The sequence below is a fragment of the Mycteria americana genome, chromosome 2 (genome assembly GCF_035582795.1).
Source record: "Mycteria americana isolate JAX WOST 10 ecotype Jacksonville Zoo and Gardens chromosome 2, USCA_MyAme_1.0, whole genome shotgun sequence".
NCBI classification, from domain to species: domain Eukaryota; kingdom Metazoa; phylum Chordata; class Aves; order Ciconiiformes; family Ciconiidae; genus Mycteria; species Mycteria americana.
In genome coordinates this window covers 126,928,624-126,953,328 of record NC_134366.1, presented here as the reverse complement: position 1 = coordinate 126,953,328, position 24,705 = coordinate 126,928,624, and the positions used below count along the sequence as shown (strand labels likewise).

General features: G+C 38.2%; 1 protein-coding gene across 2 annotated transcripts in view; it reads left to right on the top strand.

The window, feature by feature from the left end:
• B4GALT6 (beta-1,4-galactosyltransferase 6) overlaps positions 1-24,705 on the top strand; it is a 39,035-nt gene that overhangs the window by 7,107 nt on the left and 7,223 nt on the right. The window contains exons 2-6 of one of the 2 annotated variants that reach the window (XM_075494552.1): positions 14,484-14,600; positions 14,969-15,082; positions 21,487-21,611; positions 22,131-22,247; positions 23,550-23,737. In XM_075494552.1, the coding sequence (XP_075350667.1) occupies positions 14,484-14,600; positions 14,969-15,082; positions 21,487-21,611; positions 22,131-22,247; positions 23,550-23,737 (661 nt within the window). The remainder of the gene's footprint in view (positions 1-14,483; positions 14,601-14,968; positions 15,083-21,486; positions 21,612-22,130; positions 22,248-23,549; positions 23,738-24,705) is intronic. The other variant, XM_075494553.1, reaches the window with a different exon arrangement.

Here is a 24,705-nt window from a genome sequence, read left to right as displayed (position 1 = left end):
AGTCAGGGAACTTGCCTGCATAAGATTTCATGGAGTACTCATTTTGTGGTCTTGTTCCTAGTCAGAAAAGGGAGAAAAATACAGGCACTTTGGTGTGCAGCTAACTTCACAAGGACAAAGTAATTATGAGACCTCACTCAGCTGAGTTTTCACTTCAGCCAGCCAGTTATTTGAATGTGTTCCTCTCATCCATTGAGGAGGAGAGACTGTATGCCCTGGAAACATTTATTTGAACTATGGTGCTTCACTGACATGGCCCAATCTTCAACCATTTCCACATCTGTCTGCGGTGAAAGATAGCTTATCTACTGACTTTTCATTACTAAGACTGTTTCTACAAGTGACTATATCTGCTTGTTTTTCTACAGCTCTTAGTCTGTTTTGGGTAGTCTTTTGTATTCAGATAATGCAATGATGTTATGGGGAGCAGCATGCAATGGTTGTGCATCATGTGGGATCCAGTGCTAGATTTGTGTGAATACAGTGCAGAGATTGGTTTCAGGGCTTTCAGGTAACCTTGCAAAAAGGTGTCTTTTGTATCCCCAATGGTCAGTTCACTTTCTTAAATTTGCAGTTGTCCTTCTTTACCTTCATGTTATCATTTGTGTATTCTTTTTTTATGTATTTAATTTATGATGATGCTTGAAATATTTGGTTTACAGATACTACAGTTTTCTATTTTTCTCAATAACTGAGCTCATTAAAACAAAATTCTGGAAGAATTGGCAAGGCTTAGGCTTAAAATGTCAGCATAAAACCATTTAATTGTTGGTGTCCAAAGTCATCCTGTCCAAATTCATCGAACAAATGTCTTAATGAAATTTAATTAAGTATTTTAAAGTTGGAGTTGAAATTTTACTAAAATACTAGAAATTTAAAGAAACATATTTACATTCCTGATTGAATCTGCCTTGAGTAGAGAAAAAAAACCCAAACCAAGTAAATATATAAGCTGCATTTTTCGTGGTTACAGCAATGCTGATTTTTAGATTTCTGTAGGATACTGTTTCAGAATTAGCTATTGAATTATTTCTAACTTGCTAATTGATCAACTAATAGCCCGAGACTGGAGGATAGAATAGTATCAAATGTATTAGAAGTTGTATTGAACATTGTGTCATGTATCATGCTTAAAAATACTGCTAGAGAAAGAAATTTTGATTTATTATTTTTCTTCACCAATAAATGGAGACTTGACCAATGAGATTTCCTCTTTTACTGGCTCCAATAAACAGTGAACTGACATTTATTGAAACCCTCAGACTTGCAGTCAGAGGACTCATCCATTTGACGTGTCCTTTGTGGCAGTGAGTATACATTGTCTAGAGTATTGAAAAAACACTACCACTAAAAAAATTTTGAAGACTCTCTGTTGTAGCTGATACAGATTCATCCATCTGCACCATATGAATGATCCCTGTTAACCTCCAGAAATATCTGTAGTTGTTGGTATTTTCAGTAGATTGAAGTGATTATCTTCTGAATATATTTTCCATACAAGGAGGTATACATATGCAGACTCAAATACAGTCTCACCATACCCATGAAGTAAGTTTGGATTTATTGTTAAATTACAAATAGTGCAAAACTGGTATTAAATATTCAACAGCAAATCAAGTAACAAGGCATACAATTTTTTGCCTTTTTCTGGTTGTTGCATATGTTTTAGAAACAACTTCTAATTAACAACAGATGTGTAACAATAAAATCCTATGGAAGTTGAACACTTGCTATAGGATTTGTCCGTGTTGTCTGTAGATTTCAATTTGTAACTAGGAACCAGTTTATAGTAGTCTTACATTACTTTGGGTATTATCCTTCACTGCAAAATTGTTTAATGAATCTGTTTTACAGACTAAAGTCCCTATCTTTAGCTGTGGAAAATATTCCTAGCTGCTCAAATCATGACTGTGATGTTTTAGAAGGAATCTTCAGCTGCGCTCTACTTACTGTATATTTAGATTAGTTTGTAGAATTTAATTTTTAACACTTTTGTGTTAATTTGCCATGCATTAACTCTGCCAGTAGTGTATTTATAACTCTCATTGCTGAGAATATCATACAACCTTGAGATGAGAAGAGATCCATGTGGGACTTGTTCTAGAAATGTCCCCATGAGATTATTCCCCATTTACAATTACTAGTGGAGAACTTTCTGTTAACCCATTTGAATCCATGTCAATTTTTATGCAGTGTGTTGAATGTGCTCTTCAGAAGTCCTGTGAAAACAGGTGTTGACTAGCAGATGAGTAACTTTAGGGGTGATGGTCATTTGGCAAGACCTATTTTCTGTAAAGCTGTGTTTATTGCATTTGAATTTTGCAGTGTCCCTGGATTCTCTGTGAAGTATCGCTTATCTGAGCTTTTCAGTATTTTTTTTTCCCCATAAGATCAGTGTATGATGTTGCTAGAGCTGCTCTGATGATGATCTCACATTTTAGGTATGGGGTTGTTAACTATTTTTGCTAATTGCTTTGAAAGCATTCTTGATGTAAGGCTTTTTTCTTGTGTGTTCTGGGTTTTTTTTTTTGTATGATAAAAGCTGCATTTTTAAGTGAAATTTGTGATCTCCAAGTCTGTTCATCTTTTCTTCTTTGGCATTTAAGAAATCATGGTATGTAATCTCATTAATGCTTTTCTGACTAGCTTGTTAAACTAATCACAGTCCTAACTTCCTACTGTTCTTCAGAACATTAGTCATTGATCCAGTTTTAAATTCAGTTGTTCTGTTGTATACTTTACTATGTTGATTGCTTCTAAGTGCATGGTGCACTTGTTTTGGCTTTGCTTTGGTGTATGCGTACACCATGATAAATTACTAAGTTTCTATATAAAACTGAGTCTTGTGCTTTTTCTGTGAAGCTAAGGGATGATAAACTAATGCAGTGTTGTGAGAAGTGCTTTAATTTTTGGTGTACTGCTTGGGAGGAGCTTGATTCCCTAATGGAGACTGATCTGTGAATGGGACTTTTTTCGTCAGAAAAGGTGTAAATAGTCCTTGGGTGAATATTTAAGTAACAAGAAGCTACCTGAGGTAAAACACGGAGCCATTTTCACAGATATTTTTATATTTTAAGAATTGATACATCTTCCCCAGTGGTCTTGTTTTCAGTCTAATACATAAAACTATTAATAACTAGTGAGCTAAACAAACTGGAGACAAGAAATGATCCATCTGATATTTTTAACATCTCCTCTGAAATACAGGATGATCCCTTTAATGCCCTAATGTGCTTTATCAGAATGAGTTTTAAATAATGCCCTGAAACCAGGACTTCTAATGACTGACTTGGAGCTGTGTGTCCATGATTGCTGATACAGATCTGGATCAATTGCTAGTGAAAATTTCATCTGAATTACATACGAGCTCATGCTGACATTGCAGTTGCTTTAGGTGGAACAATTAGTACAGTATTTATTCCAAGGTGTCCTATATGGGTGTGTTGTTTTATATCCTGCACTGCACTTCCCATTTGCTTACCTTGTACACTGTGTGGCAGTCTGGTTTATGTGTGTTTCTTGAATCAGAAGTGCTGTTTCTTACTTACTATGGACCGTGTACAGTGAAATAAGGAGAATATGAATAAAACTAGTTCTAGGTGGTTACATTTTTAGATGTTTTATTTGGTTAAATGTGAAATTTTGCCTTCCTGGTTTGTGCATTGCTTTGCACTGTGACAGGAGTGATGGTTGGTACAAACACGGAAAGACAGTAGTGGAAGAAAATCACAGAATAGTTGAGATTGGATGGGATGTCTGGAGGTCATCTGGTCCAACCCCCCTGCTCAAGCAGGGCCACCTGAAGCCAGTTGCCCAGTACTGTGTCCAGATGACTTTTGAGTATCTCTGAAGATAGACTCCACAACCTCCATGGGCAACCTGTGCCAGTGCTTGGTCACCCTCGCAGTAAAGTGTTTCCTGATGTTCAGGTGGAACCTCCTGTGTTTCAGTTTGTGCCCATTGCCTCTTGTCCTGTCACTGGGCACCACTGAAAAGAGCCTGGCTCTGTCCTCTTGTCACCCTTGCTTCATATACATTATATACATAAGCACCCATGCTTTATATACATTAATGTGATCCCTCTGAGCCTTCTCTTCTCCAGGCTGAACAGTCTTAGCTCTCTCAGCCTTTCCTCGTAGGAGAGATGCTCCAGTCCCTTTGACTTCTTCATGGCCCTTTGTTGGACTCTCTCCAGTATGTCCATGTCTCTTTCTACTGGGGATCCTGGAAATGGACCCAGTACTCCAGGTGTGGCCTCACCAGTGCTGAGTAGAGGGAAAGGATCACCTTGGCCTCCTGGCAACATTCCTCCTAATGCAGCCCAGGATGCCATTGGCCTTCTTTGCAGCAGGGGCACATTGCTGGCTCATGTTCAACTTCGTGTCCACCAGGACTTCCAAGACCTTTTCTGCCAAGCTGCTTTCCAGCTATGTGGCCCCCAGTGTATATTGGTGCATAGGGTTGTTCTTCCCCAGGTGCAGGACGTTGCACTCCTCCTTGTTGAACTTCATGAGGTTTCTGTTATCCCATTTCTCCAGCCTGTTGAGGTCCCTCTGGATGGCAGCACAACCCTCTGGTTTATCAGCTACTTATCCCTGTTTTGTGTTATAAGCAAACTTTCTGAGGGTACACTCTGCCCCATCATCCAGATCACTAATGAAATGTTAAACAGGACTGGACCTGGTATTGACCCCTGGGGTACACTGTTAGTCACTAGCCTCCCACTAGACTTCATGCCACTGATCCTCACCCTCTGCTTCTGGTCAGTCAGTCAGTTTTTGATCCACCTCACTGTTTGCTCATCCAGCCTGTACCTCAGCAGCTTGTCTATGACGATCTTATGCGATACAGTGTGAAAGGCCTTACTGAAGTCCAGGTAGACAATATCCGCTGCTTTCTCCTTATCTACCAGGCTGGTCATTTTGTCATAGAAGTTTATCATGTTGGTCAAGCATGACTTCCTCTTGGTGAAACCATGCTGACTACTCCTGATGATTTTCTTGTTGCTCATGTACCTGAAGAAGGGTTTCCAGGATTAGCTGCTCCATGACCTTCCCAAGGATTGAAGTGAGGCTGTCTGGCCTGTAATTCCCTGGGTCCTCCTTCTTGTCCTTCTTGAAGATAGGAGTGACATTTGCTTTCCTCCAGTCCTCAGGCATTTCTGCAGTCACCATGATTGATCAAAGATTATAGAGTGCCCTCGCAATGACATCTGTCAGCTCCCTCAGCACTTGTGGGTGCAGCCCATCAAGGACTGTTGTGTTTTAACCCCAGCTGGCAACTAAGCACCACACAGCTGCTTGTGCACTCCCCCCTTCCCCCCCCCGCCCCCCGGCCCCCGGCCCCACCAGTGGGATGGGGGAGAGAATCAGAAGAGCAAAAGTGAGAACACTTGTCCACAAGGTAGACAGCTGTTTAATTTCTTCCATCTCCAAGGCAGCTATACCAAAAGCCCACCAGTACCATTTTGGGTCCTTGAAATACCCTCTCCTGAGGTAGTCTGTGTTAAGGATGCACGGGGCTTCTGGGTCAGTCACAATGGGGTGCTTTTGCCACTCATTCCCAGTTAGGCTCGCTTCAACCTCCAATGCAGTTAACTGTTGGGATCCCCCTGTCACTCCAGAAATACAGATGGGTTCTGCCCCTACATAGCTTGATGGCATTAGGGTGCACTGTGCACCGGTGTCTATACTCCTGTGGGTCTGATGTGCCAGGCCATCGAATCCACACAGTCCAGTAAACCTGGTTGTCCCTTTCCTCCACCTGGCTGGAGGCAGGGCCCCTCTAGTCCTGGTATTCTCTGCTCACTTCTTGTAAATATGAATCAGAAGTCCCTTCATTAAGATCAGGAGTAAGATCAGCCCTTCTACTCTGTCTGGGGAACTGCCCACTGGTAACTGGAGCAGCAATGTTCCTGGAAGAACCCCTTTTTGTGATTGTTTTTCCTTGCAAGTCGTGTACCTGTGACTCTAGGGTCAATGCAGATTTTTCCATCCCACTTCCTCATGTTCTCTCCATGGTCATGCAGGTAAAACCACAGGGTGGACCGTGGTGTGTACACTATATCCTCCTTCTTGAGCAGAGGAATGCTTACTCCTATAGCTGAGATACTGGTCCATACAGGTGGGGAGTAGGATCTATCCTCTTTGAGTTGATGGACCAGTTTCTCCACAGCCAAGATGAAGGAGGAAGAGAGACTTTCTTCGTATTGCTGGAGTTGGCCAGCCAATTTGTCCACTGTTTGTCCTTCTCCATCTTTCCAGGTCATTACTGCCAATGAGTTGTCATACGACAATGGTGCACTCTGTAAAGACTTCCGCCACGTGAGTCACGTGCACTTGACTTCATCTGGATCTTTGGATAACTGCTTGTTTTCCAGATCATCATAAATCATCTCCAGCACGGCTAATTCCCTCAGGTACTGGATACCTCTCTCCACAGTGGTCCACTTGCCTGGATGACATATAACATTTTCCTTGAAGGGATACCTTTCCTTCACGCCTGATGGGAGTTGCCTCCAGAGGCTGAGGGCTTGTGCCCCTTTTCCAGTCGCTTTGTCAATGCCCCCTTCCCTAGAAAGTGATCACAGCTGCTTGGCTTCCCTACCCCCAGTTCCAGGCTACTGGTCCTGTTACCCCAACATCGGAGTAGACAGGTGACAATGTGCTCGCCTGGACGATGGCTGTAATCCTTTCGCATATCTCGCAGCTCGCTCGGGGATAGAGATTGGGTGGTTTCAGTCTCGTTTACGAGTTCTTCCTCTCCCTCTGAGGAAGAGGAGGAACCCTCCCGCTGAGTTCTTCCTCGGGGTGAAGCAGGAAATTCTTCCTCTTCCTTCTCCTGTTCTCAAATGGCCCTGATGTAGAGTAGTCTGCCTCCTTGCTGGCAGGACAGTATGCTTATTCCTCCTGCTCCCTCTCAGGAGGAGCTTTTTCATCCCTTTCTAAATGAGCCGAATTCCACTTCCAGTATTTCTTCTTGTGTATAGGGGCGACTGATACCAGCACAGGTTGGTTCTCTGGTTCAGCTGCAGTGCCTGTCACGGGGGTTGGAGTATCTGCAGTGCCTGTTGTTTTGTCGTCAGATCCAGAGACCACCTCTTCCCCTTGAGGGTTCTGAATAGTGTTGAACAGGGCTTGGTAGGCATGGGCCAGGCCCTGGCACGTTGCAGTGATCTGTGTCTCTCTGGAATTCCCAGGGTGACAGCATACTTTTTCCAAATATTCTACTAGTTTTTCAGGATTCTGCACTTGTTCAGGGGTGAAGTTCCAAAACACTGGAGGTGCCTGCTGTCCTAGGTACTTGCCCATGCTATCACACACACCCTGCCACTCGTTACTATCCAGCCTCAAGGCAGATCTCTGGGTGGTATTCTTAAATAGTTGTTTAATCTTAAACAAAGCCTGAAACACATTCAAGAGACATAGCAATAGGAACATGCTGGTTTGAACATCCCAAGGATATTCAAAATTCTCAAAAACTATTGTAATCAGCCTGGAGGAGAAGGGGAAGGTAAAGGAAGGTGTCTCCCCCGTAGGTTGGCTCTCCAAGGAGAAGAGGTAAAAAGTGTAATTATTAATAATTTCCAAGAGATGGCTCTGGAAGTATGGGAATGACAGCAGTGCTGAGTACAATCTCACAACCAATAATTTTATCATACCGTAAGCTAGTGTGACACAGTACAGCAAAGCGGTAACTTTAATCTGACTCCCAGAGGTGATAAACAGCCCCACAGGGAGTGCATACGGCAGGTAAGGCGTTATATAACACAGCTCCGAGAACAAGTGAATCAACATTGTGATCAGCGGCTGTTAAACTAATGCAATAAATGCTTATCGCAAATTTGTTTTTAACACGCTCTGGTCAGATCTGTTGTTATGTTGAACCCTTTGTGCCCCACATCGGATGCCAAAAAGAACTGTTGTGATTTAACCCCAGCTGGCAACTAAGCACCGCACAGCCGCTTGCTCACTCTCCCCCCTGCCAGTGGGTTGGGGGAGAGAATCAGCAGAGTAAAAGTGAGAACACTTATGGGTTGAGATAAGAACAGTTTAAGAACTGAAAAAAAAAAAAATAATAAAAAATTGTAATGAAAAGGAAGATAACAGAAAGAGAGAAATAAAACCCAAGAAAGACAAATGATGCAAATGAAAAACAATTGCTCATCACCAACTAACCGATGCCCAGCCTGTCCCTGAGCAGAGGCTGCCCTGGCCAGCTTTTCCCTAGTTTCTGTACTGAGCATGACATCATATGGTGTGGAATATCCCTTCGGCCAGTTTGGGTCACCGTCCTGGCTGTGCCCCTTCCCAGCTTCTTGTGTATCTTCAGCCTTTTCAGTCAGTAGAGCATGAGAAGCTGGAAAGTCCTTGACTAGTGTAAGCACTATTTAGCAACAACTAAAACATCACTGTGTTACCAACATTATTCTCATACCAAATCCAAAACACAGCACCATACCAGCTACTAAGAAGAAAATTAACTCTATCCCGGCAGAAACCAGGACAAAGGCCCGTGGGCTTACGTATGCCCAGTTTGTTTAAGTATTCCCTGACCTGATGCTTTTCCATCAAGGGTACATCTTCCTTGCTCCAGCATTTCCTCCTGGTCTCTGGGACCTGGGATTCCTGAAGGCCGGTTTTGCTAGTGAAGACTGAGGCAAAGGTGGCATTCAGTACTGCATCCTTTTCCATGTCCTGTGTAACCAGGTCCCCGTCTCATTGACCAATGGGCCCACATTTTCCCTAGTCTTTCTTTTGTCACCTATGTACTTACAGAAACCCTTCTTGTAGGCTTTGACATCCCTGGCCAGATTCAATTCCATTTGGGCTTTAGCTTTCCTAACTGCATCCCTGGATGCTCGGACATTGTTACTGTGTTCCTCCGTTCCTCCTACATTACCTGTCCTTGCTTCCACCTTCTGTGCGCTTCCTTTTTGTGTTTGATTTTTCTCCAGGAGCTCCTTGCTCATCCATGCAGGCATTTTTGCCTGACTTCATATTCATTGGGATGGAGCTCTCTTGAGCTTGGAGGAGGTGATCCTTGAATATTATCCAGCTTTCTTGCCCCCCTCTTCCCTCAAGGGCCTTATCCCATGAGACTCTTCTGAGCAGATCTTTGAAGAGGCCAGAGCCTGCTCTCTTGAAGTCCAGGGTTGTGAGCTTGTTTTTCTTTCTTCTTCCTGCCCCCCAGCATCCTGAACTCCACCATCTCATGGTCACTGCAGCCAAGGCTGCCTTTGATCTTCACATCTCCAATAAGCCTCTCCTTGGTGAGTATGAGGTCCAGCAGAGCATGTCCCCTCGTTGGCTTCTTTATCACTTGTGTCAGGAAGTTATTGTCAATGCACTCCAGGGACCTCCTGGACTGCTTTTATCTGGCTGTGTTGTCCCTCCAGCAGATAGCAGCATGGCTGAAGTCCCCCATGAGGACCAGGGCCTGTGAATGTGAGGCTGTTTTCATATCTGTCTGTAGAGGGCATGATCCAGTTCTTCTTCCTGGTCAGGTGGCCTGTAACAGACACCCACCATAATGTCACCTTTAATCCTAACCCATAAGATCCTTCTCTTCCAACGCCAGGCAGAGCTCCATGCACTCCAGCTGCTCTCTCACAATAAAGAGCGACTCTCCTTCCTCATCTTCCCTTCCTGTCCTCCCTAAACAGCCTGTGTCCCTCCATTGCAACATTTCAGTCATGGGAGCCATCCCACCATGTCACTGTGATCCCAATAAGATCATAGCCCTGGAACTGCACACAGATCTTTTAAGTCATCATGTTTATTCCCCATACTGCATGCATTAGTATACAGGCACTTGAGGGGCACCCAAGCACGTTAAGGGTCATATTCGTGACAGCATAGGTAAGGTTTGTGGAAACCCATGCCACACTCGGGAAGATGACCAGTATTAAAGTACTGATGACAGCTGAAAAGAGGGTTGCTGTGGAAGTCATCAAACTGAAGCCCTCAGTATTCTGCTGTCAGTCTTGTTCCCTCACCACACTAGCAGAAAAGATGTATTTCTCTGCTACGCTTCTGGCCGTTGTGGATTATCTTGAATGCTCTGTTGCTGTCACTGCTGGTTGATGCGACATGTGAACTGTGCTCTTTTTCACTGGTCTTTGCCGACAAACCTATGCCCAGTAGATGAGGTTTATTTTTAGGACTAAATTAATATCTTTGATTTTTGCCTCATACTTTTAGCCTCTGAAGTAATTAATTGGCTACTCAAGCATCTGCTACTACCTAAGCAGCTGTTGAATGACAGTGGAATAAACCAGTCAGGTCTGTACTCCGTGTAACTATGATTGTGCTGGAGACCCAGGTAGCTGGGACAACGAGTGCACAGAAGGGAAGATGTTTCATTGTGTTTATGTATTTGGGTAGAGCTGGATGGTGAGTTGACAAGCAGATCAGCCAGGAAGAGGATGTGTTGGATTGGGGTAGACTACAAGAGTAGCTTGATGAAAACATGGCAAGGCTAGGTCTTCCTGTTAGCAAGAGCAGCTTATTCAAGAGAATACTTAAGCTAAGGTGGCAGCAGACTTTGCCTGGTGGTTTTTTTTAATCCTGTCTTTTCATGATGCCTGCTTTTGAGAGAAATCTGGTGTATTTGTTCTAATTTTTCTCCTCTTCGTCAGAAGAAGGAACTTGTCCTTCAACAAAGGGGAGATGCAAATGCTTTTGCAGAAAATCTGTTTTATCAAGGTTTATGTCTGCGTTATCTGGGCTACAGTAAAGTTTCCCACAGGAACTGAGAACAGTTACATGGCCCTCTTGACTTTCCTGTGGACTTTGTTTGAAGGTCTTAGTCTCAGTTCTGTACTGCATCAGATTCCTAAGACTGCAATAGTAACAGGCTTGAGTAGATTTTTCTAATATTCCTTGCAGTGACTTCTGGAGCAAATCTTTAATCTAAACCATATCAGGACCAATGCTGGAGAGTATGCTTGCTGGCTGTACAGTGTCCATAATTTTTGTCACTGTGTGTGTAGGAAGTGACATCTGTCTGTCTAACACCTGAAGTGTTTGCAATCAATGTGATTTGGTAGCAGCCAGAAAGAAATTCCTAAGGCTGGTGAACATGTAAGTAGAAGAAAAGGCACTGATCTTTCTCATTAAGAAAGGTGGTATCATTCTTAGGAAGTTTGAAGATAGGGGCTTGTAGTGTTGATGATGAAAAAGGAACAAGAAGCAGCTAATGAAATGATTTATGGGCTATCAGAAAGAGGTCTAAGCATAGATCTCTGGAGGCACATGCTTTGGATTTGTGACCAGAACAGTGTTGATAAACACAGTGTTTTAGCTATTGCTGAACACTGCTTGCACAGTATCAAGGCTTTTCTGTTTTCCACTCTGTCCCCCACAGTGAGTAGGCTGGGGGTGGGCATGTCCTGGTTTCGGCTGGGATAGAGTTAATTTTCTTCCTAGTAGCTGGTATGATGCTGTGTTTTGGATTTAGTGTGAGAATAATGTTGATAACACACTGATGTTTTAGTTGTTGCTAAGTAATGCTTACACCAGTCAAGGACTTTTCAGCTTCCCATGCTCTGCCAGGGGCACAAGAAGCTGGGAGGGAGCACAGCCAGGACAGTTGATCCAAACTGGCCAAAGGGCTATTCCATACCATATGGTGTCATGCTCAGTATAGAAACTGGGGGAATTGGCCAGGGGCAGTGATCGCTGCTTGGGGACTGGCTGAGCATCGGTCAGCGGGTGGTGAGCAATTGCATTGTGCATCACTTGTTTTGTACATTCTTTTATCACCATTATTTTTTTCCCCTCTTCCTCTGCTGTCCTATTAAACTGTCTTTATCTCAACCCATGGGTTTTACTTTATTTTTTTCCCATTCTCTCCCCCATCCCACTGAGGCGGGGTGGAGGGTGAGCAAGCAGCTGTGTGGTGCTTAGTTGCTGACTGGGGTTAAACCAAGGCAGTCCTAGAGGTTGGGAAGGGACGCAGCTGACACAACTGACGTGTAGTGACCAAAGAGATACTCCATACCAAGTAATGTCATGCTCAGCAATAAAACTGGTGGGTTTTTTTCCCCCAGCATAGCCATTGCTTGGGGACTGGCAGGGCACCTGACTCCTGGTGGTGAGTTTGGTTAGAAGTTTTGGGGTTTTTTTTGTTTTTCATCACTTTTGCCCTTCTGATTGTTTCCCCCATCCCACTGCAGGGGATTGAGCAAGCAACTAGGTGGGGGCTTACCTGCCAGCCCGGTCAACCCACCACACCTGATATATGTGAATTAAGGTTATGTTTCTATAAACCTGCTGTTCTGCAGTGTTAAAAAATGAAGTGACTATGGCTTTTGGTATCACATTAAAAAGGAGAATATAGCACACAATCTTCCAGAGGTTATCTCTGAAATCAGTATTTACTAACTGACTTATATTAAAAAAGAACTTTATTTTAGTGTTTGAATAGGTACATGTTGAAGAGAAGAGCTGTACAGTAATATGTGGGGAAAAGAGAAGGGAGGATACCAATTTGAAATATGTTAAAGTTTGAAGAAAGTCATTCTTTGTTAATTAGGAAAATTTTGTCCTATTTGAAAGGCAAAAATCCACTTAGTTTTGCTTCCAGGGAAGCCTTGAATTTTGAAATTGTTTGTTTGAAGGTAAATAATTGCTCTTGGAAGAACAGATCAAACTGCTTTTATGTTGATTCCTAAAGGAGAAGGTTTCTTGAGTAGGTGACTTCATATATGAACTCAAGAATTGTACAGATTCCCTGAAATGTTTAACCGACACCCTAAAAACCAGAATTTTAATGGAAAACTACAAATGTAAGAAAATAATTGGAACCCCAAAGTGCTACTTTACGGTGAATTGGGTTAAAATTTTGAGAAGTTTTTGTGCAAGATTTCTGTAAGGAAATCTGAATGTTAGCTGTTGTATTGGATCCAGTTGCCTTGGATCCGAGTAAGAATCATTCTTGTTGGATTTCCTACCTCTGTCATCAGGCCAAGGTTGTAGTTGTTTTGTTTTGTTTTGTTTCTGTTTTGGTTAACTCTTGTTAACCAAAACAGCTAGTCATGCTGGCCAAGAGTTAGAGAATTACATGCCATGCACAGCACCTGACATACTCAGAGCCTGTCTTTTAAGTGATAATATTTCTTGTTTTAATAAGGATTTCTTTGAAAGCCAGGAGGCCCCCCATCCATTCTTTTTAAAACAAAAACATTATTGTAGTGTTTGCAAATAAAGTTCCTTAGAAGATGATGTTGGTATTTTTATCTCTGGGGGCGTTGGTAGTATTGTTTCCTAATGTGGTGGAATTAGTCACTGTATTTTCCTCTGGAAATGCCCCAGTCCTTTATGAACAGTTCCCTGTAGCTCTAGTCTCTTTGTGTTGCGCTGTAAGAAGACACCAATTGATCTGGAGTTATTTGTGTCATGCCGCTGGTGCTGGGTCATCTGATGAAGTGGAGTTCCTGAGATAATTTTCTAACTTTCTTTAATCTCTTTAGGCCAGATTAAGATTAATCTGTTGTTTTTCTGGAATGTTTAGTTCTTTCCTCCAAAGTCTCAGAGCATTTTTTGGTTAGGGTGGTTATTAGTTTCAGCGAGCCACATACCTGCCAGACAAATGGGTGCTTAACATAGGTGAAGTGACAGTTGATCCCTTTGATCCTCCTTGCTACCCAGAGTAAAAACTGTTCTGCAAAGGGAATTTTTCCTTCCTTTTACATTATTTTTTGAGCTCTGTGAGTCCTGGGTCTTTTGCTTACTCAGACATAAATGCAGCTTATTTTCCAACTTACTCTCTTCTGTTTAGGACAAGGAATTGTCCTGAGATCAGATTTGGGGCTTTGAGTGCAAGGCTGAGACAAAGGAATATTTCATGCTGTTGTTATTAGTGAGTCTCTTAATTACTCAGAATGTTGATTTACTCACCCTTGATGCCTGTAATAAATATTTCACATATAATTATCAAACAATACTTTGAGATTGGCAGTGGTTTGTAGCAGTTGTATAATGAAACAGCTGTTGGGGTGAATGAATAGCAGTATGTTTTGAAAGTTGTGTTAACTAATGAGTGAAAAGGGGGACTATTCTATGGGACTAAAAGGTTTTCTAGACATTTTTTGTCCTATATTTCTCTGATGTATATGTAAATCCATATATGAGGGATGTATCTACATATGAAAACCTTCTTACTGGTAAATTCAATTGTTTCTTGGCACTGTCAGTTGCTTTTTGTAAGTTAAACAGAAATGAAAGTGTCATATAAAGTGTGTATTGACATTTTATGATTTTGAGTTTTTATATAGACCTGTGGTTATGAATCCGTTTTATTCTTTTGTTTTGTTGCTGTTAGGTTTCACTCTTTGTGGATCTTCATCTCGAAGGATTAATGTTCACTAGCCGTGGATTCAGACATAACAACAAGTATTGAACACATTATAAATGGATGTTAGAGTAATTTGGAAATACCTTATTTTAATTCAAATTCAAAATTGCTTTTTGTTTTATCAGCAAACACGTATCTCTTTATGGTGCAAGCTCGTGGTATAATGTTGAGAGAAAATGTAAAAACAATAGGACACATGATCAGATTGTACACTAACAAAAATACTACACTGAATGGCACAGGTAAGAATATTTCTTATTTAATTTCATTTTTAAAAGAGCTTTATGAAAAAAAAAAAAAACCCATGCCAAACCTTAATGACATAGCTTGATTATGAAAACCTAGACCCAAGCCTACTTCTCTGTAACTGGAGTGAAGGCCAAATAGTTACTGTTATATCGGTTTACTTTAGTAGGGAATATTTGTCATAGCTGTAACAAAGATATCTTAATTTAATTATTGTTCCTTTAGTGCAGTAAAATGCTTTTTTTTTTAATCATGCTGTTAGGAGTTTGTTACTTCCAAAGTTAATGCTCTCACCTGCGTGATGATATGTTACAAATTCAGTGGATAACATAGGTTTTTACAAAAATCAATTCCTCTTTTTAAGATTATCCTGAAGGAAACAATTCTAGTGACTGTGTTGCTCAAACAACAATGTATCTTCCAGAAAACTTCACTTACTCTCCTTACCAGGCTTGTCCAGAGAAGCTGCCTTACATGAGTAAGTTTTAAAATGACGTTAATCTTTATCTAGTAAATTGGATTGTACTTAAAACAAAATACAATTATTTTAATATAAAATATTATTGTAAGGAGTCCAAATATATAGCAGAAAATAATGAGTAAAATACATCTGAGAATGGACAATAATGTTTAGCAGAATTTTGCCTGTAACTATTGTGTTACTAAAACTTTTGTGCTCTTTACTAATCATCTAATGTGTTTTAAATTTTATGTACAAATAATTTTACTTTTTACAAATTAAATACTAAATGTTTTTATTAATATGTAGGAATACTCTAACGTTATTAAAAGTACCCATTTGGAGTTGCATATTTTAAGGAATAGTTAAAAATTTCCTTTTTGGAAATGGTATTCCTAATACAAAGATTCATGAGTCAGAAACTAGTTCTCAAATCTTCATCAGCTAATCACAGTTACTTCAATAGATAGGAACCTGAACAAGGTGTAGTGAAGTGAGAATTGATAGAGGTAAGAAAGTTCTAAAGCCCTGTCATAATGAGGAAGTAGTACTTACATAACAAGTGAAAAGTTGTGATCCTCAGGAAAATTTAAAATTAAGCTTTCAAACCCAGATATTTAAGATCCCAAGCTATTAAATAGAACTTGATTAGGTAACCCTAACTTTATTTGTCTTTAAGCCTAGAATCTAAACTTCTAATTATTTTGTTCGAAAATACTCAGTTGCGGAGGAGTGTCATGCAGAAATAAGAAACTGAGTTCAGTACTTTGGCACCGTTGCTGTTTTGGTTTGCTGGGTTTTTATAAAACCTGTAATATCACAGGTGTCCTAAGTAGCAGTATCCTAGTGTATGTAGAAGGTCTTATAAGCAGGTATTGCACAACTAAAGTAGGTACACAAACTGAGATTAAGAGTTCCTTGATATAATTCAGTGTCCTTAACCTGATTGAATAATGTGGCTGAAAGGCAGTTGGCATGACTTTTTAATCTTCTTTCTATAGACAAAGTATAGCTTGCTTTGGGAATATTCTTAAAAATTTTTGTTAAGAACTGTAAATTTTCATGTGAATTCCCCTTTCCTGCAAACTTGCTGTTTTTCAGATTCAGACAAAATTCTGGGCATTGTTTGCTCTCCTCTGGCTTGTAGAGAAAGCAATCCTTAAAGACCAAGAAGTGTTAGGTAGAAGACTAGTTTTGAACATAAAAAGAAAGAGGCAAATCACTCCTGGTGGTGACTGCTTTACCTTGACCTTCACCACTAATTGTTTGCTATTAGAGATAGTTCTTATATTTAACCTTTATAAAATTGCAGTCCCCTGGCTAAAACAGTTCCTTCTTAGAAACTGCTATTCAGTTTTCAGCTTTTTTCTCTGTTAGGAATTGTTGTTACATTATCAGAGTTGCTGTAGGAAGCAAGGGTTGAGTAAGTATAAATGGTTTTTTGTGCTCTGCATTTGGAAGAAATCATAACTTGAGTCAGTAATCCATGGAATTACTTTAGTTCCAGTGAATGTTTTGTAGACAGACTTAATATTTTTGAGTGAAGAACTAATAGTAGCATTAGTATAGATCTCAAAACTAATTAGTTAAATTGAAATATATCATTTGGTGTCAGAATGTACCACCTAGAGAAGAAGAATCAACAACTCTCTGTAAATAAGTGTAAATATGTTACTAGAGGTGACTATTCATTAGTATCTGGCAGTATCTGTTATGCTAACATGTTTATTTTACTTGCTATATTTAAAATCAAACAAGTAAACTACTGATTTGTAAGAGAGAAGACTGGAAATAGTTTCTGAAGATATTTGTGACACCTTCCAGAATTCTAACCTCTTGTCTTTTAGGCTAATACCTGCCTTAAGCCATGGGCTGTCATTCAGCATGAGCAAGTATTAATTATTTAATATAGCAGTTCAGATCCATATCATACCAAACAATGTTGCTGACAGCCAACTGAATTGCTGATCATTTTTTCTTCAAAGAAAATAGAGGCTTTTATTAGGCTAATCTAGATTCCATTATAACTTCTTTTTTAATCTCAACAGAGAAGTTTATCCAGTGAAGAGTACAGTAACAGTGCTTGTTATCTGTGTTTCTTTTCAATGCCTCCAAATTCTAAACTTTGCCTCTTACATTGTAAAGATATAGACATATAGTCAAAAGTATAAATGAGTTGCTGTTGCTTATGAACTTAAATCGTGTAGAAAACTGTCTTAAGCCAAGTAGCAGTTAGCCACGGTGTGATTATATCCTTATTTCAATCTCTTTCCCTCCAGAAATATGGTTGACTTTCAAAATCACGTGGAAGTTCTTTTCTGTAATATTGCACATATAAACAAATACAACTAGATTATTCTAATAGTAAATATACTTTGGGAAACAAATAAAAAGTTTGAAAAATGTCAACTCTGGATAACCAGAGAAACAAGAATGATTATTATGCTGATTGAAAAATGCATATAAATTAGTATTTTTAATGAAACTTTCAAGGAATCTGGCGGTTGAATTCTGCCAGATTAGTTAGTTCAAAACCATATTGGCTTCTTCTACCTGTTCTACTTGTGTATTAGTCTGCTGTCCAGGAGTGGAGGGACGAGGGGAGATAGAAGGTACTAAAGTACCTTAGTAGGTCAGCCTATTTATACCATGTTATCTTAAATCATTGATGCAGAGTTGTTTGCACTGACAGGTATTTAGAATTGCCGGAGTAGGGATGCATTCTACTCTGCCATGGTTGCTATCAACCTCATTGGCTATATGTAATTCTACCAGAATTTGTCTATAGGTCATCTTATTGCTGCTCTCTTTTCCATTGTTTTTGTTAGTAATCTCTTTGTACTTATTCTGTCCTGCTGAATTTAATAGAGAAATCATAATTTTAATAGAAAATAGTTCACTGGATAAGTTACTGTTCAGCAAAGAGATGTATGTCTCACCCTTTGGTTTTCTTGTATACCTTTTTAATCACCATCTGTGTATTTAATTATAATCTAAATAAAACTTCTCTGAAGATTATTTAATGCAATGAAATGTTGTAGGTGGTCCTGAGATAGGCAGGGAAGAAAGCTTCTTGAATCATGTATATTTTGACCTGCTTAATAGTCTAAGGTTATTATAGAAGTCAGCTACTCTTTACATCAACTTGCCAAATTTGTATCGTGGAAGGAGTATGGTAAAATTACGTTTTGTCCCAAGTACATACGCTCTTAAAATAGGACCAACTAGTGCCTTTTGTGTGTGACTCAGTCTTTCAGGTTATAACCCACTGGTTGAGCACTGCTGTGCTAATTCATAAGCAAGACACCTCTACTTTGAGATAGAAGCAGTACAAAAGAGTATTTAATTAGCATAATTTTAATACTGACTTGAGAGGTAAATGGAAAGCAGATCTGTTTTTTCAGTTAAGAATTTTTTAAGACTTCATGTTAAGAATTTTTAAGCAGTCTACCCAAGTCGCTTCATGGTTTGTCTAAGAACTGGTACTTAATGAGCTATAAGAAATTTCCAGATCTTCTAGTTTGATCACCACAGTACACTGGGGTTGAATATACCTAAACCATTTTAAATAGATATTAGAAAAATATATTTTGTATTTAAAAAAAAGGAAGTTCTACTGTCTCCAGAAGTAGTATACTCTAGTATTCCACCAACTGAATAGTTAAGCTTTTCCTAATACTCAACCTGATACTCAGCCTGCATTTACTTCTCTCCCCCTCCCCCTGCAAGTTAGTCGGATTTCCCCTTGCCCTTATTGATGCTTGGAAAAAAGTTGGTTACCATCTATGTATGTACCAAATTATGCTGTCTTGGAAAAGACTTACATTTTTGTCAGTCTCTTCCTTTGTAGATAAACCGGTACTTTCAGCCTGTCTAGACTACATAGTTTCTAAAGCTCTTTTCATTTTTTATTTTTGTACTGTGGACTTTTTCTAATTTTATTTCCTTTTGAAGCATCATATCTGGCTAAAACCCTGGTTACAAAAAACCCTAGTAATTACCTTCCCTGTCTTTCATATAACAGCAGTTAAAGTGTTCCAGAATGAGATTTGCCATTTTTGTGCAATTGCATTACAGTTTATTGTCTCGTATTAATAGGCAATCCATTATAAACCGTCAAAATATCTTTCTGCATACTGCAGCATAGCCAGGTATTTCCTGTTTTGTGTGTGTATGCTTCATTTCTCCTTCAGTAACAATCCATACTTTTTTTTTTATTAATTTCACTATTGATTTCAATATGTATCTGATTTGTTGAAATTATTTTGTTTTCTGATTCTGTTCTTCAAAATGCTTTCTGCTTCCTCAGCTTTCTTTTTTTGTGGGTTGTATAAATATGTTTTATTGCAGCCTGCTAGACAGTAATGGAAGTAGTGAATGCTAAGCCCAGATAGTTAGTGAGATGCCTTCTCCTGCCCCCCACCAATGACAGGGAAATACTGCTGATTTCTATTCGCCCATGTCCTGTGTACTTTTGACAGTACCAATATTTCAGGGTTTATTATAGCTACTTTTTAAACAGTCTGGAGAAACTTTCATCATGTCTGATCAAGTTAAAGCACCTGCCTCATAGAAATACTGTTTTACAATTCTTCCCTTTTTTATTTTATTTTATTTTATTTAAACTCTGTAAGCATCTGATCACATCTAAACTTTTCTCAGAAAAGAAGGCACCTGAGTCCTTTGCATCACGTGTTGTTTGCTTCCTTTTCTGGTGTAGTAATTGAGCTTTATTTATCTTTATTTTCGTATTAGATTCTATAAATAAACTGAAAGGTTCTTGTTGCTTCTCTGTCTCTTGGTAGTTGAAATTGATTTAGTAATTTATTTAATTTTTTAAATTTAATTTCTACATGTTTATACGCTATATACTGGTCCTTTGTTGATTGCCTCTGTTTCTACTTTTTGTAAGATTTCTTTTTCAGGCTATTGGTTATTGAAGAGTTTCAGATACAACCATAATGATGATCTAAGCGTCTCTTTTTTTTTTTTTTTTTTTTTTAAGTTTTGTAAGATTAGCTTGTTCTGGTGTATATTTATAGCCTTTTTTCAGCAACTCCCAGGTTTCCTTTTTCTTCTAAAATAAATAAATAAACAAATGTGAGTTTGCTTAAATCTGCTCTTAAAAGATCTTCTTATTGTGCTGTTCCTGATCCTTTTTTTCCTATAATTTTCCTTTTTTTTTTAAAGTTACCTTCTACATTTACAAGTAGTCCTACATTTAATCGTATCCAAAATGGAAATAGCTCTTGCAGTATCTTCTGCCTTTTTCTGAAAACAGTAGTTATTCCTAGTATGCTCCAAAAATTTCAATCTTTCCAAAACACTTTGATACCTAGGTAATTCAGTGTTACAACATGAAGCAATCTTTTGGACACAAATAGGATCTTTTGGGTATTGGCTCAGGGGAGAAAATGGGAGTGATTTCTTTCATTGACTTTAAAATTCCAACCCTCACCAAAAGACTTAAATTTTTAGAAAAAAAAAAAGTAGAATATTTTATGGTGTCTGTCAGATAGTTATTGCAAGATTTTTATTTGATGATCTAGTATAATAGTTGCTGAAGAACAATTTGAGCTTCTAGTTCATGAGTGTTACACTATTCTTCTCCCCAAATTTTCTTGATTAATTCTGCTTTTGAGGATAGAGTATTTACTATGAATCATTATTTCCAGTTTTGAAATTTATACACATGCATAAGCTAATGACAGACAACTTTTAGCTATCAACTAAGTGTAAATGTTTTCTCATAATAAGTACAATAAGTACTAACCTGGTGTTTTTGCTACCATATTGTCGTCTTTATTCAATATCTTACTGAATTCCACTCTAATCAGTAGCCATTTGCGAATGCTTTTCCCGTTGGGCTAATTAGTTCTATCAGCAGTAATTCTCAAATCCAGCCACTTGCTATAAATTGGTTTGATGCAGACAGTGGGGAATTAATGGATGAAGGCTGTACATGGAATGTGTGTAATTATCTAGAATTTAAATTGAGGAATTTTGTTGAGTGTAGTGATGATGCATTTTCTGGTTTTGTGGAAGTGCAGGTAGGAAGACACCCAGGATTTGAGTATCAGTTCAGTAGTGCTGACAATGTGGAATTGTTAACAGTGATACTTGAAATGAAAGGTGACTAATTTTCTGGAATAGGTACAGAATTCAAATTACTTTGCTTGTTCTGTGTCCTCTGAAATGCATATTTTGCTTATAGGATTTATTGAAGGAGTGTTTATATTGGGAAATACTGACATTCATTCTGTAAAAAATGAATATTAAGAGGATAGTATAAATTGTTTCTTTTTTATCTGTAGGTAGCGTAAATACAATTTTCTGATGCTATTTGTCTATGATATACCTTGTAGCGTTAGATCTGTCATCTTAATTGAAATTAATAAATAAAATTCTCTTCCTCTGTTTAGGAGGCCTTATCGATGTCAATATGAGTGAAATTAGTTTTGATGAAATTCAGCAACTGTTTTCAAAAGATGGAGACATTAAACCAGGAGGACACTGGAAACCAAAAGACTGTAAGCCACGATGGAAGGTGAGATGCTGCTTTTCTGTTTTTTGTTTTTCTGTTGGTATGTAAGAATAGTTTACCATTGCAAGCACTCAGTCTTTTACTGCTATATATTTTATATAATATGTACTATGTTATAGTATATGTATAATGCTATCTGTGCTCAAGAAGAGACTAAAGCTTGAAGAAGAACTTGAAATGGATTGTCAAGAACTTCTAAAGGTTCATTAACTGTAGTTACTAAACTTTTTATAAGTCTGCAAACTTGTCCTATGTATATGTTGCTTAAAGTATAATTAGAAGCAAGTGAACTTAAAAGAAAAATCTAATTTATATTTTATTCAGAACTTTTTTCTTTTTTTATTTTTTTTTTGAGCAAAATTGCAACACACTTTCCTAGCGGGAACAGGAGTGTAAAACACTGAGCCAGTTTAGATGTAAAAGTTGAAAAGCCTATGTAAGCCTTTATTTAATTTATTATAAATTATATATACATGTAAAAATGCTAATATAATAGCTTAATATATATATCATTTTTTTAAGGTGGCGATCCTTATTCCTTTTCGGAATCGCCATGAGCATCTTCCAATTTTTTTCCGTCATCTGATACCTATGTTGCAGAAGCAGCGGCTGGAATTTGCCTTCTATGTTGTTGAACAGGTAACAGCATTTACTTGAAAAGTGACTCTTCAAGATTCCTTACTAAAGGGGATTTGATATTCTTATCAAGATTTGGATGAATCCAGAATTTAAAAATTGTTACGCCACTGTTCTAATCCTTTGAATGAAAAAGTTCAGCTCCCTTCCCCACTTTAAGCAGTGGCCAGATACATGTTGCTTTTCTTCAAATATGGGCTGATATTTTATAGGTGATAACATGGCCTCTTTGAATCTATTGTCTTTGTAAATTTTCAAGGGAGAAAAAGTTTTATGTGTAAGAATTGGAAATGGTCATTTACAGAAGGCCATTTTACAGCATGTGCTCACTGAAATCCAGTTGAAAACAACGGTATTAAAGTGTATACTGTCCAGTTAATATATGTGAAATGTAGTGGAGGCATTAATGATACAAAATTACCAACTAGTACCTTAGCTAGGGGACTTTTTGGAAACAGAGAGGAATGGAAATGGAAGAAAAAAACACTTAAAAAAAAAATTCTGCGAGCTACAATCAAGGAATAAAGTAGTTCAGATGGGTAGCTTAAGGAATTTGCACCATTGTTGGCTGTAGTAGATAGCTAGGTCCCTAAAGAAATTACAGGACTTACTTTTCATGGTTTATGTGATGCAATATTTTCAGGTGACAAAGTGAAAAATTTGTAGAAAACAAGATCCTCTAAATTGTCATTTAAAAAAAGGCATGTAGGATTCATTTGCTCTATCAAAAGGTCTTATGTTGTCTTGTTTGTTCAAAATGGACATGAGGAGATTTAAATTGTACTGGAAATAAAAATTATTTGAATCTGACTTTATTAAAGTTTCTAAGAAACTGGAAGTAAGTTCTAATATAAGGTTAATTATAAATGCGTAACCAAGTTGTAGGCATTTTTACACTATTGGAAGATTTTCAGTAGTTGACTGTTTTAACAAGAAACAAAACTTAATGTTTCTTTCTTAGTTTGTATCAATATTTCTTTTACCTGTAATGTCATGCTGTATTAAGCCAAACCACCCATATTTTGATACTTCAGAGTTACTAGTGCTATAAGTTGCTAGTGCTGTTAAGTTTTGTGTAAGAAGGGAGAACATCTAGACTTTTAAAATCACAAAATACAGTTGATGCTAGTTGGTTAGTTAGTTAGTTGGTGGTAACCAGAGCTATTGCTCTGCTTAGCTAGAGGAATAACAGGCATCTTTGTCAATGCTTTTTTTAATGTGGTAGAGAATGTATTTCTCATAGTATTGAAATTTTGTCTATTTCTTCTTGATTCTTACAATGTGTCCTTTGTTTTCTGTTTGAAGACAGGTACACAACCTTTTAATCGTGCAATGCTCTTTAATGTTGGCTTCAAAGAGGCTATGAAGGATGCTGTCTGGGACTGCATAATATTTCATGATGTGGATCACTTACCTGAAAATGACCGAAATTATTATGGATGTGGAGAAATGCCACGCCATTTTGCAGCAAAGCTCGACAAATACATGTACATGTAAGTAGTTAGCTTTATTCACGTTGTTTCTTAAAGACCCAGAAATATTCTTGCAGTGTGTATGAATTTTGTGACAGTATATGCAGTAGGTGAAACCAATAAAATAGCCTCCTACCATGCTATTTACATAAATTACTATCTAATTATTAAAAGGAAGATTTAAGTTTAGTGTCTACATTTTATATGTTGCTAATTTGAAGATACTATTTATGATTTTCAGTGTTGAACTTGTTGCAGTGAGATTGATCTTTTAAAAGAAAAAAAAAAAGATGGCTTCATGTGTCAAGGGGGAAAAACTTACCTTGCTTATTAGAAATCTTTTCTGGCTACATAAGCCTTTGCGGTGGCTGTTAACAAAGATAAGCAGATAATCTGCAGCAAAATACCACAGGAAAAATGTCTTAATTTTCTCATAAATGTACAATTTATTTCTGCTTTGTACTGCTTTTTAAACAGAAGATTTTCTTACTGCTAGATCATTTCGTATCTTGTATTCAGTCTATTAAAATTTGATGAATGTAGTGGGTCCTGCAGTTTTATTACCTCCTTTCCTTCTGCCATTTTACCTTAATGATGTTTTACTTGCTTTTTAACACTCTGCTATCTCATGACACTCTTCCAGTCACATAAAGCTGTAGCTTATTGCTTGGTACATGTATGTATTTGCCATCCTGAAATTTTATTTGTGAAACTAATCAACTTGACAAGCTGGTCAACCTGGCAGATCAAAAGCAATGCATTGAAAATATGACTGTGTGTTTGGACTTCAGGTTGTCAGCCAATTAGCAGTCAAACCTTTGAAGATTTTATATGTATTTAAAAATATATAAACAAACACATATAAATATATAAGAAATTTCATCTATCTTTATATGTATTTATAAAATACTTTATGTATTTATATATCCATTTATAAAATGTATAAAATATCTAAATACAGATAAATATTTACAAAATATGTTTTCAAA